Source organism: Volvox carteri, assembly GCF_000143455.1.
Source record: "Volvox carteri f. nagariensis unplaced genomic scaffold VOLCAscaffold_109, whole genome shotgun sequence".
In the NCBI taxonomy this organism is placed as follows: Eukaryota; Viridiplantae; Chlorophyta; class Chlorophyceae; order Chlamydomonadales; family Volvocaceae; genus Volvox; species Volvox carteri.
This window is the reverse complement of record NW_003307652.1, coordinates 54,260-75,680: the sequence shown is the minus strand read 5'-3', so window position 1 is coordinate 75,680 and position 21,421 is coordinate 54,260. Positions and strand designations below refer to the sequence as shown.

The window sequence follows — 21,421 nt, the reverse complement described above, 5'->3', positions numbered from 1 at the left end:
ACTGCCCGACACCTTCCCTGGCTGCTGCAGCTGCATGGCCCCCTGCCACCCGTCCTCTACCCCTGCTTCGGCTGCATCAGCAGCCATGACAGCATCCACCTCAGCTATATAGTATACAGCAAGTATAATGTTATATATGTAAATAAATGATACATCACAAATTTGGAACAAAGGACAATAACGCTTTGCTTATTTCCTACCCATCCCATCCTTTGAATTCATATGGATTCATGCTTGCAGGATGTTGGTGTCGTTTGCTACGATGAGCCCGAGGACTACAGATATGCTGGCTGATGTGACATTAGGCAAAGAGTACTCAAGGAGATGCCAAGGGAGCTGAACCCTTCTTACAGCTGATGCTGGTTTATGCTATCAGGCAGGATAGGGAAGCCATTCACACAGGTATTTTTCGAAGTTGTGATATAACAGAAATCAAGGCTTAAGCTTTACATAGCCCCCGGTTATTAGTTAAATTATTGAAGATACTGATGCCGTGATATCACAACATCGAGGTTTTGAGCCTTAACGGTGTGGAGTCTTGGAGTACATACATTTATTTCTGACGGCTGACTTGGGGTTTGGAGCCCACGGGATGATGGGTTGCTGGTCATGACTTGTAAGCCCACAGCGAACAACTTATGGGATGTGTGCAAAACATGTGCCGATGTGGTCATGGACTGCAGTGAACAACTCATGGGATGTGTGCAAAACATGTGCCGATGTGGTCATGGACTGCAGTGAACAACTCATGGGATGTGTGCAAAACATGTGCCGATGTGGTCATGGACTGCAGTGAACAACTCATGGGATGTGTGCAAAACATGTGCCGACGTGGTCATTGCATGGACTGCAGTGAACAACTCATGTAAACCAAGCAAAGCATGTGCCGATGTGGTCATGGACTGCAGTGAACAACTCATGTAAACCGAGCAAAGCATGTGCCGATGTGGTCATGGACTGCAGTGAACAACTCATGTAAACCAAGCAAAGCATGTGCCGATGTGGTCATGGACTGCAGTGTACAACTCATGTAAACCAAGCAAAGCATGTGCCGATGTGGTCATGGAACGCAGTGTACAACTCCTGGAATGAGTGCAAAACATGGGCCAGGGTGGTCATGGCCTGCATTGTTGCATCATGGAATACCGTGCGCAATATGACCCTGTCATGTTCCGCATGTCATATATTTATGTGCAGGTATATGACCCACTTTATGGGCTTGTTACATAAAAACGGGCTTGGCTGCCCACCTGTGATTATATTATCCTTAATATTTATTGGTCTGTACGCTCACGAAGAGTTGCTTCGAGAGCCAAACGACAAAAAGTTTGGCCTCTTCGCACTCACACTTATGGCGAGGGATCGACTGATCCGCGCCGGGCCTTATCACACGATGCCCTATCCCAGATGCGTAGCGTTCATCCGACTAACGACAGATGAATAACACTGAACATCCTCAAACCACAACGGAAAGCGCCTTATACGCTAGTCAAGTAGTGCCCTAAATCTCAACTGAATCAAAACGCTATTCGTCCAACTACCTTCGGTTGGCTTAACCACCTGTGGATAGCGACTAACTAGGTCGTGGCACAGAGTTTGTGCGCTTCAGATGTTTTGGCGTGACAGCTTCTCGGCCTGGAACCTCGCAGAGGCACTGGATGGGGTACTGATGGACAAGGTCAGGGAGCTGGTGCAGGGCGCACAATTAATTTCGCTGAGCATGGACGAGTGCGTGGGCATCGACAAGAATTCGCGCCTCTCCCTGCGCGTGTACATCATGGATGCACAGTGGAGCTAGCTTAGGTGCAGCCTACCGGGGCTCATAACCTGTTGAATTAGGCAGCGGATACAGAGCAGGCTCCTCATTACAGGTTATGTAGATACAATAGCACAAGACCCTAGGGTCTTGTTTTTCCCCTTCGCTCTATACCTATCCCGTTATAAGGGGATAGATCAATTAATCTACGTAACCTGTACCGAGGAGCCTATGGCTGGCAGGCCTTCCAGCCATAGTAGTTAGCTCCAGAACCAGAACCAGTACTGAGATCACCTCACACTACAATACATCCAAAAACTAACATAACAAAAACTCAGCATACTCCCATGCACTGCTAAACCTTCGAAGTTGTTGACGGTGCCGATGGTCTGGGATTACATTTGATGCTGGTTGTGGGTGCTGGATTCGTCATCCCCGACTCCACAGATGTATGTTGGCAGGGGTCAGTGTAGTAGCTGGCCGCTGAAAAGGCCTCTCGGGATGCTGGCGGTCGCGCTTAGCGTGTATTTGTAGAGGTTATGTGTGCCGTACTGTGTACCAGCTACTTGTAATAGTACAAATACACGCTAAGCGCGACCGCCATGGCTAGCATCTCGAGAGGCCTTTTCAGCGGCCAGCTACTACACTACTACAGTCAGAACTTCTGACTCGGAAGGATGAGGGTACCACTGAATTTGAATGAAGGTAGGAATGCGGCAAGCTAGTGGGCATGGTTGAAGCTGCTGTACCCCCCTACGTAGGGGGTACAGCATACGTCACACATACAACAACCATATATACCGCCTGCAGGCGGGATGGTGCACACTACTGGCCGCCCCGACGATGCATCATTACAACAACAGATGTTTATGACGCAATATATGTACCGACACATACAAATAACAAACCACGATTTCTGGACGATATGTGTGCAATATTTCATTCGGCATGCATCACTAGCTAGTGATAAGGCTATAGCCTTATTCACCACGTACACAGCGACATCCAACGACATCCAACGAAGCAATAATCTGTATGTGCCATCCAACCTCGGCAAGGATAAACGGACACAGCATTATGCGTGTCTGCGTGCCCTCTTCTTTCTGCCCTGCTTAGCAAGTACTTGTTGACTAGTCATGTCTATCAGCCACCAGGTATGTATGTATGTATGTATGTGCACATGTATGTCCCAGCCAGCCGGAAACCAACCGGCCAGTTTTCCCGGTCTGCATGAAGCCAGCAGCCAGCTGCCGGCCAGCCAGCAAGCAGCTAAAGGCGCACACATGCAACTTCCAACTCCGTTAATCCGTTACTGTATCAACCTTGTCTTAACAACCTCTAGGGCAACGAAAACATTCCGTAATCCAGCCAGCCAGCGAAGCTGGTGACAGTCCCACATCCTATTTGGCAAACGCAACGTGTATATTGTCATGCAACGAGCAAATACAGGTCGACATTAGCGGTCCTATATCTAATTATTCACACATTCGAGCAACGGATTCAACAGCTAAAGGGCGGGCGGGCGGGGCCGGCTCTTCCCGCCGCCCCCTCACCCATCCACGGCGCCCGAGTAGCAGCAGCAACAAAAACACGCACCATCTCTCTTGCCATCTCATCACCACATACCTACCTGCCATCCGCTTAGTAGGGCGATGGTGGTATGTGATGGCTAAACTTTCATAGCTAAACGTTCATAGCATTGAGCAGCTGCGTGGCGGCGGCCGAGCGGGCTCCCATGCAAAACCATCCATATGCGACGAGGGGGGTATGTGATGGGGCCCGCCCTACATGTACACATACATGATTGCTTTCTATGCCATCTACTGAACGAACACACATATGCACGGCGTATACATGCAAACCGACCAATAATAACACATCGCTGTTCGTTCTCGACATACGCCGATGGAACGACAGACGAACCGAATACGACAGACGAACCGAATACGACAGGCGAACCGAATACGACAGACGAACCGAATACTTTCTTTGCATAAATGCACACATACACACAGGTGCTAGATAGACAGATACATCCTAATAAGACTTTTTTTTCCAACATCTATCGCCATCATCCTTAAAACTCACATCACATGTCTACATGTCTGCACGTCTGCATGCCTGTCATGCATCCGGCTCTCGATGAATGACGGAAGGAACCGAACGACCATGCCGATGATGAAGACCCCTTTCCAAACCATAAAAACCAGCAGCCGACGACCCTTGCCACATAAACTACGTAATGTCTTACGAGATGTCATGCATGCGGCACGTATATCTACGGCATCGACGGTGCCTATTTCTTTCCAAGCCCGGAAGGGTGCTGGGTGCACGGGTGCCACAAACGGCAGACATGCCAACGTCACTTCATCAACTTGCCTAGCTAGGGATTGATTCACAGTAGATTTGTTTTGCTGATTCTCCCTAGGCCGGCCGGAATAGGACGCACAAAGGTGCACATACAGACGAACATCTATCACAGCAGAACATGAATGTGACAATCGGACATACCAAGGCATACATACGCACATACACCGCTACTGGGCTACTGCAGGGCTGCTGCAGCTGCACACCAACTTATTAACGGATGAACAAAAATTTGCAGGTTCATGCATGGTATGGCATGGCATTGCTTTAAACCTGAGTTACTTCGACAAAGAATGGCCATTTGGGCGGGCACGTCCCTACAGGCGACAATCTCCTATAATAATGAAAGGTAGGGACGGTCCTCACCTATTATACGAGATTTGGTGACCTATAGGTGGCCAAATGTTTAACTGACGCGCCAGTGGCACGGGCATGGGCTCCGTCGTCAATGCGACGCACCACCCCTTGCCCAGCCATAACATCGATATCAGCAGGGCCTGCAGTCGCACCTGCAGGTCCGCCTCCGACACAACTTCGGCCTCCGAAGACGCCTTGGAGCATACATCCCGAGAACCCGACCTTTGCAAACCCTCTTGAAAAGCAAGCCTCTGAACGAGTACGCCTGCCAGGAGCTGTCCGCTAACACAAGCAGGACTACTGACATCACCGTGTTTAATCAAAAAGGCCGTTTCCTGCAGTAATCGCCAAAGGGGTATTAAATGGACGCATTGGCAGAGCCACGCCTACGGAATGTGATGCGGCGGAGGCGGCGGCACGCCACGACGGAGCCCCTGCCCGTGCCTGCACGTACGAGAAATGACTTGCACGTACGACAAGAGTATGTAGTGCTGTATGTGCATAGGTAGGACGCACTCCAGCACGCACGTCAGTCCATTCATTCCTACAAATAAAGAAGAGGAAAAAGAGCTGCAGCGGACCACTGGCTGGTGGACCATCAAAGAATGTATGTACATCTGCCGGCACCTTTTTCACGAGCGTGTAGAAGCCAACTCTATGCTTTATCTGGCACAGAAGCCTGTCGTCACGCCGCCTTGCACTTCGGAGCAGGTCATAGGAAGAGAGCCCGCAACGTAACGAGCAGCAGGCACATCATCATCATTACTTCTTGTTCCAATAGCTAGGTGCACGAAATCATATAGCATTTCGACGAGCGCAGCTGCAGCCGAAGTGGCATCTACCAGCAGCGGTGGTGGCAGCGGCAGTATGACCACAGCCTTCACGACCGCGTTACCTTCCTCCGCTATCACTTCCAGCACCCCAATCATCGCATCCGTTTAGCGCCCGCGGCCGCCATGTGGTCTCTGTTGCTGCTGGCGCCACCCTTTTCTTTCGGGCGCCTGACGTGCCACAGCACGACGTGTCCCTCTGTGGTCACCCACAGGACTTGCTTGGTCTCAACTCCCTTTTGTTTGCCGGCAGCAAAGTCCTTGTAAAGAGTGGCGGCAAGTCCCGTGTGCTCCGCTGGGCAGACCTCATAGGCCAGCATGTACTTAATGACCTGTGATGTTGGAAGTGTGTGGATGGCGGATGGGCGGATGGGTGGTGGCGTGGAAGCGATGGAGGGATGGTGGCATGCCATGCCATGCCATGCCACATGCCATGCCAATAGCCAACCTGCCAAACAACAATGCACCAAGATCTGCCAGCAGGCGAGTCTGCGGACGGACATAACTAAGGGCACAGATCCGTGTCCACGTATTATACCTTCCAGTGTGGATGACCGGCTGCCTTGCATGCTTTGTTGTACGTCGTTCCACACGTACACCTGACACCGGATATGGAGATTGCGAAGACCGCTCCCCCCGATGGCTGCGGAAGACTGCTGCCCCCTCGTGGGCTTGCGGCGCCAGCTGGGGCATCGGCTGTAGCGGCAGCTGGTGCAGCGACACCCGCCGCGGATGTGGTGGTGACAGGGAACTGGCAGCCCGGCAGGTGCACCGGTTTCCTGCTGGAGGCCGTGCCGGCTGTGGTGATACATGAGGGTGAGGGTGAGGGTGAGGGTGAGGGTGAGGGTGAGGGTGAGGGTGAGGGTGAGGGTGAGGGTGAGGGTGAGGGTGAGGGTGAGGGTGAGGGTGAGGGTGAGGGTGAGGGTGAGGCTGGCCGCGCGCGACACGTTACTACGTGGTGGAATTGGGTAAGTGCGTCGAGCTTTTAGACGAGTAAGGGATGCGAGGTTAACTCCAACCCAGAAATACAAGACCGAACGGAAAGGAGGGAGGGTGAGGACGATACGGAAGCGGAGAGGTGGTAGAAGGACAAATAAGGACGAGCTGTAGAGCTGCGGATCTGGGATATGGAATCGCTTTTATCGCACAACTTCCGTACAAAGCACGCAGATCGCAGATCGTTGCGATACGTAAGACACATACAAAGGTTAGTGAGGGCCCCTTGCATCCCGCTGTGCGCCAGGAAGGCGTGCTGATTGTTGCCGGCAGGCACCTCACTCCATTTGTCGTGAACCTCCAATTCCGTTCCCGTTGCCGTGCCGCCGCTCCCCCTGCCGCCACTGCCATCGCCGCGACTGCCGCCACCACGACCGTGGTTATACCTACATAGCAGAGCACCCACATCCATGACCACGGCGTGGGGCGTCCGTCCCTCGGCCCGCAGTCCCAGCTTCCGCACCAGCGTCATTGGAGAAGTCGAAGGCCATGCAGCTGACGGCAGCGATGGAAGCGGCGAAACCGGCGGGAGTGCCGCTGCGGACGCTCCCTGGACTGGCTGTTGTGACTGCCAGGGCAGTGAAGGCGATGTTGGCAGCCCCGACGAGACCGTGCTGAAGGGAGAAGAGCCACCATAGGATGCCGCCGCCGAGGGAGGCAGCGCCGCCGCCACCGGAGGAGAAGAATAAGGTGGCCGGAACTCTGAAAAAGCCGCCGACGCCGCCAGTAACGGTGCTGCTGTAGAGGGCAATGACGGCCCATCCGGCTGCTGCTGCTGCTGCTGTGGAAAGACGGGTTGATAGTCAGCCCTACTCTGCTGAAGGAGCTGCCAGCAGCAAGCGCTGCTACCCATGTACGTATCAACAGTCGCAGCAGGGTCACCGGGGCCAGCACCAGCAAGGTACCGGGCAACTTGAGCTGCTGCAACTTCTTGAGTTGCTCCTGACGCAGGCATTGATGTTGAGGCACAATTTGCCCACGGCTGCCACACCGGCAGGTGCTGTGGCTGACATGGATTCGGCTGTTGCGGTTGGCATTGTTGCCATGGCAGCAGCTGTACCTGCTGGCTCGGAGGTCGCAACAGCAGTGATGATGGGGGCCTAAACGCAGGCATATGCGGCTGCGGCGACGGCTGCAGCGATGGCGGCTGCGGCGGTAGCCGTAGCTGCAGATTCGACTGCATCGGCGGCGGCGGCATCAGTGGCCTTGAAACAGGCATATGCGGCTGCGGTGACTGCTGCTGCAGCTGCAGTGAGGGCGACCACACAGCCGCCAGGGCCGCCGGGAGCAGCGAGGCGGCTGTAGCGACACCGGTGTCCTTGCCGCTGACATTGCAGTAGCAGCCTGGGCCTATGTCACTATCTAGGCCTTCTCCGACGGTGTAGCCGCTGCTGCTGATGGCGATACCGCCGTTTCCACCATCCTGCTGGCTAGAAGGGCAGCAGCCGATGCTCAGGTCATCCGAGGCATCAGTGCACTCTAGCAGCCAGGGAAAGCCGTCTAGAAATTCGCGGTCTCCATCGGAAGCCTGGCGGCAGAATGGTAATAGAGTACAGGGGACGTGCGTAGGCGGCCACTGCGGTAACGCACGCATGTACGCGACGTTTCAGGATTTCCTCGTAAGCACCTTACCGTGCCATCATTTTGAAAACGGATGTATGACAGAATGACGTCAGACAAGTCGTCCATGGACCCCTGTCCTGGAACCCCTGTCTGAGACCTGCAGAGGGGGAGGCCGCACAAATCCTTGTGGTAGCCATGTGTTTAGTACATGGATTCACTTTTTGATCCTGTCATGAGCTGGAACCAGCCTAGTGGAGTTCGGCGCGGAGACGTTGCCATCGCTCGCTAGTCAAACGCGTACCTCGAGGACTAGTCCTAGTCGCGACTGCGGCAGGCTCTGCTTTAGGTGTGGAAAATTTCAAGATATGTTATATATGCATTACATTACGTGACATTAGATTACATTACATTATATGCTGTGCAGATTAACGGGAAATCAGTTTGCGAAAGCCGATCGCGCGTTGATCACCCGTGAAAAATCCGTGACATTGATAATGATAGATTCCAGGATAAATTACAATGACGTTTATAGCATAGTGATTAACATCACATTTTCATATATCGGCATAATAATCGGCATAGGAAATGTCGATGTTGTAAATCTCTATGCTGCATGGGCTTGTCCTAGCTGCTAGTCCGAGTGACGCATACGTGATGATAAACATGCCCGAAAAGCCAACTGCTGAGGCTTCATTTTAATTTAGCCGTACCTTAGGTAATAGTCCTTGCGAATCTTTTATATCTTAAGGCTTTCACAAGTCAAAGTAAACTTCCCTATTGCACGTTCTCTTTCCAATTTATGTAATTAGTAGGGCTTCATCAGTAAAGCTCGTCAGGTGCTCCGGTCGGATTACAGCTGGAACTGGAACTACCTACAAATTATGCGTGGCCATAACAGGCAATAGAGGCAGCGGCGAGATGCTACAGGATTGCTGACCAAAAGCAGCTCTCTAGGATTCAAGAAATATACTAATATTCAAGGCTTGACATGTCTTTGCGAAGCTGTCATAGGCCTGTCACAACCCTGCTAACCCTGTCAGGCCCTGCGCCAGCAGCTGTCCGCAAACCAAGTCACAAATCAAACATGCCAGCACAGACATAGATGAGACCAGTAACTACTCCAAATCGGCAAATGCTAATAGACTTAACAAACCGGCGTAGCAAGATCCTGCAGCTGTGCGGCGGCTTGCTGCATAATTACGAATAGTTCCAAAAAGGGCGGTGTACAAAGACGTACAAATTCCAATGCGAATAAAGACGACCTGGGCATGGCCTAGGTAATAATACCCGCGCCAATTCATCGCACGCGGAGTGTGTATCGTACTGGACTGTACTGTAATGTAATGCCGTTTCACCTGGGTCACGTGCCGGGGACCACAAATGATATCCCCGCGTTCCTGCTGTAGCTACCTCCTGCCCTCTTAAGTTACGCAATGCACCTATTTAGGCAACAAGGCAACCCCCATGCAAATACAGAGTCCAGGACATTGCGCCTCTTATCTGTCCAGAGATTTACAGTACGTTGTCATTATTTATTTTTTCTCAATTATTGTAAGGGTCCAAATTAACCACGCACATACGGGGTGCTGTGCAGCCGCGCCGTCGTGCGCAATCCGCAACTAGTTATACACACTCTTTGCTTTTCTGGTCAATTAGGAACATTATCAATGCACTGTTGGAACGAAGAGAGGTTGGTAACAGAGCAGATAGCGACGACTGCACACATACATACATACGCACATATTCCTACAGCTAGCACAGAGGTCAATTGGTAGGATCTGCGGCGGGTTCGGCGGGTCGCACAGCCGCAATGGCCGCAGCAAAAAAAAAATAAAAAGCCTATTTAGGCTCCTCCTCCGGCTGCGTGTGCGGGTCTCGAAATATGACTTCACAAGGAAATGTCCAAAAACATCCTTTCCTCGGCGCCAGCGGTACGCGGGCGCCCGATCGAAAATGTTTATTAGGATGATGACGGAAATAACGAGCTGTATGTGACCCGCAGCCGAGAACATTGTCATTAAAGCCAACCCACACGTAGCCGAGTCTAACCTCTAGCAGCCGAGGCAACTAAAAACGAACAACATCGGCAACCAACAGCCCTTATACTTATTACTTGATTGATTGGCAACACGTCCGTCCATGCTCCCCAAATCTACGCAGATCTAATCCTAATCATACGGCATGATCCTCGCGGATCGCGCGCGTGTTCTCGTTTCCATGTCGCTCCATTCGACTAAAGAGATCGCCTTTCCCTCCCAACCCCCAAAAACCAGCAGTCACCCTGCATTCCCTTAGCATTCCTCCCACTCTTGCCTACACGGCAAAAATGACTTATACCATACCACACACGCGGCCATTATGCACGTACTTACATACATACAGACATACAGGAGGTACTATCACTTGGAACGATGATGATCGATGATGCACAGCAAGTAATGAGATTCATATTTTATGTCACTTATATTACTGAAGTCCGTCGTCGTGGTGGTCATAATAACTTCTACCCCTGTCAAGTATGTCCGTGTTTTTTTCGCTTGTTAAGAACTTCAATGCAAGTCATGCGTATGCATGGAATTCGATCAGTCACATGATGTCAACAGGAGATGTTACGAAAGCGGACAAATAACAACAGATGGGGTTCTGTTAGGATTAGGATAACCAACACCACCACCACCGCCACCGCCACCGCCACCAGCAGCAGGGGGGGGAACATACAGTGCTGGCCACTGGCCCGATGTAGTAGCTGCCGTACACAGTACGGCACACACAACAACTATAAGTACGCGCGAAGCGCTTGAGCAGCATACCTCGGAAGGGCTTTTCAGCGACCAGCTACTACACCCGATTGCAACACACCGAGCTGGCTGGATGGCCAGCCCTCCATCAGTGGCATAACTTCACACGTGCGGCCGCGATAATGATATTTTATTTATTTATTATTCTATCCGGCGGAGTTATGTACGGAAATTGCGGTACACCCCGTACGACATCACCCATCGAACAAAAGTGGCCTGGCGGCGGCTGCGCTTCACGGCGACCACCCGGGTCGTTGGCGTCTGTCCGGAGATTGCCGTACCGGTATGCGGTTGGGCGGTTGCGCCCCAAAATAAGTCAGTACGGCTATCTGGTACTTCTGGTACTGTCTGGACTATCTGGTACTTCTTTCCCGTCGCGTCGTCAGTAACAATAATATTCATTTTAAAACATAAGTTTTTTAAAATTTCTCTGATCTAGCTAATTTCTGATCAGTGATACGTGGCTGGAGCGGTATGGCGGTACTGCACAACGACACTGCTAAACAACTGGACAACAGGAGCAGGGCCTGCTACCCAGCAGTCCCCACACCGACCTGCTAACAGCCAACACTGCGACCGCTATCACCACATCCATCCCGACATAAGCAGTAACGTTCTGCAGATCCTTGATATGAAAGACTGCTCGTGCAACTCTTCATCGACGCCAGCCTCTCAATACAATCCGACACAACACCCGCGTGTACATTGCGCTCTACTTCGCCCCCATTGCGCTCTACCTACCCTCCCCCTCTCTCTCCCTCTCGCTCCTCATTCGTCACACACCCCGAGTATGCCTTCGACAACAAGCTGCCTTCAAGAAACAGCCATCATCGCCAGAGCATCGCCACCGCCACGGCCATATACACATGTAACATATTTACAGATCCGAATTTAGATAGATACATGGCGCGAGTGCAGGCGCATAAAAAGAAGAATGGAAAGGAATACTGCTGATGTGTGATTGTTTGTTTGTATGTATGTATGTGAGTGAGTGAGTGCTGTTCCACGGGTTGCGGCAGCTGGCTGGCGGCGGGGTGGATGACGGTGAGGCACTGACGGTGAGGCACTGGCAAGTTTATTGTTTCGGCGGGTGAAAGATGGAGACCAGTGTGAAGAGAGTACAAAGCCCTGGGAAACACGGGCAATGTATGTACGAGTATATGCATGCATATATGTGCATGTGCATGTGCGTGTGCGTGTGCATGTATGTATGTACGTACGTTCAAAAGACACGATGCCGTCTCCCCATGCCCCTCCCCTCCTCTTTCTCCCCCACCCACCACACACACACACGCACACATACACGAATCGCCACCACCCGCCTCCCCACTAACCCGTACGACTTCATACGGCAGGCGTCGTATTCCGTATCTGGAATAACCAGTACCCAGCGCAACCGTCCACACGTGTGCCGCCGTACCACTCGCGCGCGAATCCGAGGTATCACCCTCCGCACGATATTCATTCTGTGCCGTCTGCGCCAACATCCACACACGTAATCGGGTGGGACGAGAGAAGAGCCCGGCTGACACTTGGCTGACCCAACAGCATCGCCGCCGCCGGCCCTAGCCGCTGGGGCCCCGCCTGCTGCTGTTGTAGCTGTAGCTGTAGCTGTAGCTGTAGCTCCCCCCGGCGGATGGCTTCCGCCGGCAGCAGCACCGCCGCCGGGGCGGTGGCCCTGCCGTCCGCCGCTGCCGTTGCGTCGCAGCCGCCGCCGCCGCCGCCACCGTACGCCCCTGAGAGCATTGCATTGCCGACGGCGGTTAAGTTCGCGGCGCGAGCGTCACGAAGATGCGGCGTCGGCAGCGGCAGCGGCAGCGGCTGCCATGACGCTAGGTCTGGCGTCGGGACGTTCAGCACCTCCGCCGCGCCCGCCGCTGCCGCCGACGTAGGGCCCCCCGGGGCAGCAACAACAACAGCGCCCTGGAGGGCTCCAGCTCGTCCTGGAGAGGTGGTGATGGTGGTGGTGGTGGTGTCCAGTGACTTCGGAAATGGCGGCGGCACGGCCGCTCCGCCCGCTGCACCGAATTGGCGTTCCGAGAGCTGTTGCTGCTGCTGCTGCTGCTGCTGCTGCTGTCGTTTTTCTTGGTGTTGATGTCGCTGCTGCTTTTCCAGCTGTATCTGAAATTGCTGCAAATCCAGCAACTGCGATTGCAGCTGCTGCAGCTGCACGGCGATCTCTTCCGTCGGCTGGTCTTCGACGCTGCTTCCTTTTTGCCGTAAAGTTATGGTGGTGGCGGCGGCGGCGGCCCTGGCGCCAGCTGCGCCGTTTCCCGGGATGACGGGTAGATTGTCGTATTCCCCGCTTGCGGACTGTCCTGCAGCTCCCGGCGGAGCTGTACGGCAATATGACAATCCATTGCCAGTACCTTCGAGGACCCGTAGCGGTGGCGTCGCCGCCGCCGCCGCCGCCGCCGCCGAAGCTGAAACCACAACGCGTGGAAGCAGCAACACCAGTAGCAGTGGCGGCGGCGGCGGCGGCGGCGTGTGACTGAGCATGATGAGGCTCGGATGTGGACTCGTTTACAAAAGCCGTCGCCGCCGCCACCGCAGCTGCCGCTGCCGCCGCTGCCGTCGCCGTCGTGGCGGTTGCACTCGCGGTCGCCGACGTAACGCCAGCGGTGGAGTTACGACGCGATCGCGACGGCGACGACGGCCACTTGGACGGGGACCTGCACTCCAGGGGGGGATGAGGAGAGGGGGGAGGAACCGGCCAGAGACACATCATGTGGGGTAAGAGGGCGCGGGGGGGGGGGGCGGGAGGGGCGAGGGGGATTGCGACACAGGAGGTCCCCCGGCCGGGACATCAAGACCGGAAACTGACCCGCCGTTCAGAGACAAAATGCATATACAAGGTTTTGTAGTACACACATATATACATATATATATATTACCTATACACACAAAATTGTTTATAATACATGTATATATATACAGCGCTAGAATTTTAGTGAAAATTAGTTAAAACGTAGGCCTGCACGAAGCGAAGTATCCCCGTCCCCGAAGGTGATGTGCTCCCTCCTCTTCCTCTTCTCCTCCTCCTCCCCCAGCGCCCGGCCGCGAACCAAGTCCAGCTCAATCCAGTCTTACCAGCCAGCAAGATTCTTTCCAACAGAAAATCACCCTCCCCCTCGTCAGGGAAAGGAGCTCCACATACAATGTACGACCCACATCAAACAATAATAATGTACGGCATTGTCGTGCTAATGATTGCATTACCCCAGATATCACCCCCCCGCACACACACACACACATGCAATAGCCGCGCACCGTATTGACCGAATCAGGGAGCCCAACAAAGCGCGAGCAGGGGAAGCTGACCGTGGTTGCTGCTGCGGCGGCGGCAGTTGCGACGGTTGTTGCGACGGTTGTTGCGGCGGTTGTTGCGGTGACGTCGGGACCTCATGATGCTTCTCCTCCCACGCAGCCGCCGCTCGCCGGTCGTCCAGACCCTCCTCTTCCGCCACCGCCGCCGCCGCTAGGGCTGCCCCGACGGGACCTACGTCCCTGCCTTCGACTACTTGACCCTGCCGTACAGACTGCTGCCGTGGAGGCTGTTGCACGTCCTGGGTCAAGTGCTGTTCGTCCGCGTTTTGTTGAGCATGCAGCGCACGTTTGGGGTATTGCGGCGGCAGCTGCTGCTGTTGCCGGAAGGCGACCGGGTTAATTGGCCAAGGCTGTGGCTGAGAAGACGGCGAATGCGAAAGCTTCACGGCGGCGGCAGTAGCACCGCCGTCGCCGCCGCCGCCGCCGTCGCTGCGTACGGCTCCGGGCCTGTGCGGCGTAGGCATTGCCCCCATCGAGTTCCACTGCTCCGAAGGCTGCAGCGGCGGCGGCGGCGCCGGCGGCGGCAGCGGAAGCAGCGGCTGTAGCTGAGAAGAAGCTCCGGCGGAGAGCAAGACGTCGTCGCCACCGCCGCCACTGCTGACAGCAGTGCCGCCGCCGCCGCCGCAGGCGCCGCCGCCGACACCCATTGGCACTGCTACCTCCAGCTGCATGCGCTGTAGCTGCTGAAGCAGCTGCTCCATTTGCTGCAGCATCGCCGCCTCCTCGGCGGCCGATAATGTTTGCTGTGACGGCGGCGGAAGCGCGCGGCCGCCGCCGACGACGACGACGGCGTCGCGAACGGCACTTGCTGCAGCGGCGCCCAGTCCGCCAGCTTCGGACCCCGCACCCGCAACGCCCCCGATGCTGGACGCAGCGTCCGCACCAGCGGCAGCAGCAGCAGCAGCAGCAGCGGCGGTGGTGGATGCGGTGACGGAGGCGCCGGCGGCGGCGGCGTGATGCTGGCTTGGGCCGCCTCCGCCAGCGCCAGCATCAGCGTCAGTGGCCTGAAGCTCCTGAGCACTAGAACCCGAAAGACGGAAGGCCTCTTCAGCCAATCGTTCCAGGAGGGCATCCATTCCGCCAGGTACGGCACTTATATGGCCAACGGTGACGGCGGCGGCAGCGGCAGCGCCGCCTTTGCTGCCCTGCGGAGCACCAGCGGCGGCGGCGGCGGTGTTGTTTCCGATGGCGGATTTCGTTGCGGAACTGTTAACGCTGACTCTTCCTGGGGCCCCACTGGTGCTGCCGTACAGTGCTCGTTGATCGGTACTTACCGGCAGGGTTGCCGTCACCCCTGCCGCCGACGCCGACGGCATCGGCCATGGAAGGTGGCTTCCAGTGCTGTCGCCGCCGCCGCCGCCGCTGCCGCCGCCGCCACCAGTAACCGCGTTTGCCGCTGCCGTCATCGCATCCTGGGCTGGGAGCTGCCCATTAGTATGATCGCTGACCTTGCCGTACACTGTGCCCTGTGTTGACCGTTCCTGTGTTGTCCTTCTGGCCAATAATATCTCCGCACTCGTTGGTTGGTAGGTGTTCTTCCCAGACGGCCGGTACCGCAACGGTACCGCTGGCGGAGGCGGAGGCACTACATCACTGACGTCAGCGGCGGCGCCGACGGCGGGTGCTGACGGACTGCTGAAATTGACTTGCAATCCTGCCGCCTGGAGCGCAGCCGCGACCCGCGGGTCGAGATTATCTGGCGGCGACGGCCTGGCGGCGGCGGCAGCGGTGGCGGCGGTGGGGGTGCGGAGGGCGGCGCTGTCCACCTTGCCGTACAGAAATGCTTCTGAGGGCTTTAGCGATCTCCTGCTTGTCGTCATCCGATGTACGGCATCAAGATCCAAAGAGCTGCAGCTGCTGCTGCGATTATCGGTGGCGTCGGCTGCAGATAGCACGACAGAAGATAATTCTGCCGTACCGGCGGCGGCGGCAGCGGCCGGCGAAGGAGTTGGGCGAGTATCCGCCGCAGTGGGGGCGGCGGCATTGGAAGAAGCGGCAAGGGGTATGTACGGCAGCGAGGTGCCGTACTGCGCCGCCGCTGCAGCGGAGATCTCCGTCAGGAGCTCCTGTGAAACGGGATTTCTGTGGCGGCTGTTGATGGAAAGCAAGGAGGGCATGGTGCCCGGTCTTCCGGTCGCTGACATCCCATCTCTGGCGGCAGCGGCGGCGGCGACGGCAGCGGCGGCAGCGGAGCCTCTGGCCGCCGTCTCCATGGATTCGCCGCCGCCAGTGCTACTGACCTGCTTCGGCTGCTGTGTTCTGTAAGCCGCCGCTTCAGCGCCAGTGACGGCGACGCCTCTGACGGAGGCAGCGGAGGCGGCGATGCCTGCGCTGTCGGCGAAATGTGTCACCGCGGCCTGGAACTCCGGGCCTCCCGCCGGCCCCCCCGCCGCCGCCGCCGCCGCCGCCCCCGTTGCGCCCGCGAACGGTGAGGTAGCAGAACGGTGGGGCCCAAAACTGCTGCCCCCCGCGATCATCGCCGCCGCCATCGCCGTCTCAGCCGCCGCCGCCGGCGCCGGCGCCGTGGACTGCGACAAAAGCATCCGTACTTCCGACGGGCCGCTGAGCTGCGTGATAATCTCAGCGCGCAGGTTCGGTGGCAGTGCATTCAGCTTTTGCAACAACAATTGCACCGTCTTGCTGACGCCGCCGCCGACGCCGCCGCCGGACGATCTCGCCGACTTTTGTTGCTGCTGTCGCTGCTGCGGACCAAGCAGCCGCGTCGCGGACAGCGCCGCCACCGGCGGCGTCGGCACCGACACCGACGTCGCCGCTGCCGGCGGCGGTAGCGACATGTGCTGCTTGCCATGTACGGCAAGATCCGCCGCCGTGACGTCGGGCAGCTCCCATGAGGTCTGCATCCGCTGGAAGACGGGATGCGCCTTCACGCCGCCGCCGCCGCCGCTGACGCCGGCAGCACCACTGCCGCCGCCGCCGACTCCTTCGCTGGCAGCGGCGGCATGAAGCGACTCCGTGGCTTGATGCTCCTGAAACGGTGACGGCATGGAGGTACGGCGGGAAGGTACGACGTTGACGACAGTCAGCTGTACAGCGTGGGGGAGGGGGAGATGGTTAGGGGCCGATCCTCCTGTCACAGCAATAATGATAATGTGCGCTGGATGATGTCTGTATGTATATCTGTATGTATATACGTGTGTGCGTTACACCTCGGTTGCGTTACCCAGAGAGGTTAGCCAGAGAGCCAAGAGGATTCCTAAGTTCGGTAATATTGTCGTAAATGTACGGCGGCGACGTCGCGGAATGGATATTAGATGGCACCAAGATGTGAGTGCAGCCCTAAGGGAGTCCTAAAAAAGCAACGGGAGGTTGCCAACCACCACCACCACATCACCACATCACCACCACCACCAGCTGCTCACGGCCACCACCCCCGGCGGCACCGCGAGATGCCGTACCGAGGGAAGGCCCTAGGGATTGAGCTGTCTCACACGTGCTCACCCGTACATCCGTACATACATCGTTTGTATTGCTGTTATCTTATCCATTTTCACTTGCTTTGTACTTCTTTTACTTCAGCGCTGCACTTCGATGTAACCCCGGGGCGGTATCTCCCAGGGTATTGGGTACTAGTTACGAATTACAATTAGTACATCACAGCCATCCACGCGGGGGGGCCATACGATGAAAAGACGTATGCCAGTGTCCCACCGGGTGGCGGTTGTGCGTTGTGAAGTGACGGTTATGTTGGTTGCGGTGCCACAAGTTTCCGCAACTCACCGCAGTGGTTGGTTGCAGCTCTGTGACGGTGAATAGTCGCCCCTCGACGGCCGCACCCGCACCCGCACCCGCACCCGCACCCGCACCCGCACCCGCACCCGCACCCACACTCGCGGCGGAGGCGGAAGCGGAGGCGGAGGCGAATGATGCTGTTGGTGCTAAGCCACCCCGGCTGCTGGAAGCTGCCCCTGCTCTTGCATCTGGATTTGGAACTGGATCTGGGTGTGGGGCTGGGGTTGGGAGTGAAGCTGAGGACGTGTGTGTTTGGATCTCCATTGGACACGCCTCTTTCGTGTCCTGGAGGGGTAGAAAAAGGGGAAATGGGGGGAAAGGGGGTATAGGACGAACTACCGGCGAGTGAAGCAGATATCAGAAGGAGACGGATAGGGGTCGGGAGAAGACAAATATACCGCATCAGGAATATTTAGTGACCCGTGATGCGACTTGGGTACTATAGACTTGGCGGCGGCGTGGCCGGGGGGCGAGGGAAACACACACACGTATATATATGTATATAATCTTATATGTACATATATACACATATGATGACACCGTTGGAGAGAGTTACGCAACATTTCCATCTTCAATAAAAAGACTTTTGAAAGCACCTTCCCCCCCCGTCGTCCCCCCTCCCCCAGCATCAAGCCCCTGAACGCTCTCTTCCCCCCTAGTCCCAGGAGCCCTAGGGCTCCAACCCCCAACCCCGAACCCCCACGCCCCGGGCAGATTGTTCTGATCTCTTGCAGCACCTTTCTCCCTTCCAACACCGGCAGACTGGGTTTCTCGCATGTAATTCCCCCCTCCCCCGCCCCCTCCCCCCTCACACATATACACACGCCCCCGAGGCATACACACACGCACATTCTCTTGGCATACATCCCCCTCCCCTTCCCCCCCCAACACACTTAAAGACACGCAGACATACATACATACCGGCAGCTCCAAGGCCAACTGCTGCACGAGACAGGAAGGGCGAGCTGTTGAACCGTCCCCGCCCCGCTGGGGGGAGAGCTGCTCCTCGCCTCCCGACCTGAACAAAAGGGAGGTGTAGGGGGCTTGATGAAACGCGGTGTACGGCAGTACGGCAGAGCGTGTTGCAACAAAGCCATCCTCGTACCCCCGCATTCAAACAAGTATCTACCCCCCCTACCCCCCTCACGTAGTCCCCTTTTGAAGGCAGAAGGCAAACAGATTGGAACACAACGTACAGGAAAAGATGAACGAGGGACCCCGGGAACTCCGGGACTCGGAAGATGACAGCAGGGGTGTGTCACATATGTATTATTCAGGAATACACGGCAAAAATATTCATAAAATATTAAAAAACCCGCGCGACACGTGAACCCCGTTCTATCAAACATTCGGTGTACTAGAACCCATGACGGCGCGAGGAGACCGCATCCCCTAGGTTGCCCCACTAGATATAGAGAGGGCCTGCTGGCCCCCCTCCCCCTCCCTCTCCCCCTTACCCCTCAACCCCCTCTTACCGCTTTACCTCTCACACACATCCCCTCCCTCCTTACTATTACACCCCCCTACACACAACGCATACGCACGCATGTACACACATACACAGCAGCACCCCTCCCCCTCCCAAGTAAAGCCGTGGAGAGACAGAATTGCCGTACTCACCGCCGCCGTACGAGAACTTGAACCGTAGCTACTCCTCCTCCCCCGCTGCCGCCGCCGCCACCGCCGGGTTCGCCGTTGCTGTCGCCGCCGGACGTCCCCCGAAGATGTTTGCTACTGCCGCCGCCGCCGCCGCCGCTGTTGACGGCCGCCATGCGGTACAAGCTGCCGCTGCCCGTACCACCTCGCGATCCCCCCTCCCCTGTCGCGATGTTTTGGAGATTGCTGCTACTGCTTCTTATGGCCTGCATGCGGATCGGGGGAGTCATGCACGCATCCAAGCCACACATCGTTTGAGTTGTTAGTCTTTTGTGAGTTTCCTGTTCGGGGTTGATCCAGTGGCAGTGGCAGTGGCAGTGGCAGTGGCAGTGGCAGTGGCAGTGGCAGTGGCAGTGGCAGTGGCAATGGCAGTGGCAGTGGCAGTGGCAGTGGCAGTAGCAGTGGCAGTGGCAGTGGCAGTGGCAGTGGCAGTGGCAGTGGCAGTGGCAGTGGCAGTGGCAGTGGCAGTGGCAGTGGCAGTGGCAGTGGCAGTGGCAGTGGCAGTGGCAGTGGCAGTGGCAGTGGCAGTGGCAGTGGCAGTGGAAGTGGCAGTGGCAGTGGCAGTGGCAGTGGCAGTGGCAGTAGCAGTGGCAGTGGCAGTGGCAGTAGCAGTGGCAGTGGCAGTGGCAGTGGCAGTGGCAGTGGCAGTGGCAGTGGCAGTGGCAGTGGCAGTGGCAGTGGCAGTGGCAGTGGCAGTGGCAGTGGCAGTGGCAGTGGCAGTGGCAGTGGCAGTGGCAGTGGCAGTGCCAATAACAACAGCAACTAGAGCAGCACAGGCACAATCTCGATATAGAACAAAACTTTAGTGTATCTGTACGGTACGACACGATGTCGTACATACCTGGATTAGATCTTCCAGCTCCACGTCACTTGTCATGGGGTTCCGTACGGTCACCTCCAGGGATAGTCGCTGAAGCGGCTGAACGTCTCCGTTGCTGCTCTGAAGGGCGAGTGGGGTTGGGGGGAGCGGGACGGGGGGGAGAGGGGCCGGCGAGGGGCAGGGTGGCATAGATATTATACATGCACATACAGATGCATCTACATGTGTACCTACGTATATATACATATATCTGTATGCATATACTGATATATGTATATATTTATATACACGTATATACATTATGTATACGTGGTGGGCCCAGAACGCAAAACACACACACACACCAACACCAGCTACCTAACGTCCAAATAAAGCCGTACAGGCGGGCTGACGGACTGACCAGAAGGGCACTCTGCTTAAAGCGCCGCCGCCGTACGTCGCCTGATGCCCCTCGCCCCTCGCCTGGTGACCTTCGCAGTACGGCAGCAAACGTATCGGGGGTGGCGGAGGCAGCAGCAGGAAAATTAGCAGATGTAAAAGCGATAAACAGTAAGTACCGGCCAGCGGCGGCCAGCACCGCAGCCGGTGATCTGTTCGGATTCCCCACTGAAACATCATTTTAGCTGCAGCAGCAGCAGCAGCAGCAGCAGCAGCAGTAGCAGCAGCAGCAGTACCGCGACTGTCACCACTAACACCCGTGTCCTGCCTAAACTACATGGATATGAACAATCCACTACAGCAGGTTCTTTTTACTAATATTGAATAATGCATCAAAAGGGCAAATCCACGACGATTGCGTAAAAACCACAGCTTTTCCAGTGCTAAACTGTACGGAAACGTACGGAAAATTAAACGAATGGCGCAGGCTGCCTATCAAAGTGACTGCCATCCATAACGGCATAAAGACGTGAAAAAGGCCAAGTGAGCTCTGCCAGAGACGCACCTTGGCGACGCTACCGTATCCGCCGTCTTTCCGGGAGACCGTTGACCAGCTCCACCGGCGGCGGCGGCGGCGTCGCCGTTGCCGTCACGACAACCGTCCCTGTCGTCGGTGTCGGAGGAGAGCCTCTGTAATGATGGCGGACGTACTGGAGCCGCCGGCGGCGCTGGCAGCGGCGGAGCCGCCGCCAGCACCGCGGACGTCAACTGTGGATGCATCCTCGTCGGCGACGTCGACCACGGCGGTGACGACGGCGGCGGC

At 56.2% G+C, this 21,421-nt stretch overlaps 2 protein-coding genes across 2 annotated transcripts in view; both read right to left on the bottom strand.

The window, feature by feature from the left end:
* Positions 1–4,052: 4,052 nt before the first annotated feature.
* On the bottom strand, positions 4,053–8,969 carry VOLCADRAFT_100224 (uncharacterized protein; the record flags this gene model as incomplete). Its single annotated transcript, XM_002958845.1, has 9 exons — positions 4,053–4,079; positions 4,633–4,866; positions 5,487–5,642; positions 5,849–6,108; positions 6,770–6,920; positions 7,189–7,366; positions 7,569–7,834; positions 7,939–8,026; positions 8,902–8,969. 9 exons carry the CDS (start codon positions 8,967–8,969, stop codon positions 4,053–4,055), a joined length of 1,428 nt encoding a protein of 475 aa, XP_002958891.1.
* Positions 8,970–12,128: 3,159 nt separating this feature from the next.
* The window catches only part of VOLCADRAFT_100223 (uncharacterized protein), a gene marked incomplete at both ends in the record, with an annotated part of 18,235 nt that continues 8,942 nt past the window's right edge, over positions 12,129–21,421 (bottom strand). Inside the window, 10 exons of the mRNA XM_002958844.1 lie at positions 12,129–12,610; positions 12,840–13,339; positions 13,938–14,488; positions 15,443–15,704; positions 15,913–16,145; positions 16,235–17,038; positions 17,733–18,029; positions 20,242–20,340; positions 20,621–20,690; positions 21,164–21,326. Of these exons, the coding sequence (XP_002958890.1) occupies positions 12,129–12,610; positions 12,840–13,339; positions 13,938–14,488; positions 15,443–15,704; positions 15,913–16,145; positions 16,235–17,038; positions 17,733–18,029; positions 20,242–20,340; positions 20,621–20,690; positions 21,164–21,326 (3,461 nt within the window). The remainder of the gene's footprint in view (positions 12,611–12,839; positions 13,340–13,937; positions 14,489–15,442; positions 15,705–15,912; positions 16,146–16,234; positions 17,039–17,732; positions 18,030–20,241; positions 20,341–20,620; positions 20,691–21,163; positions 21,327–21,421) is intronic.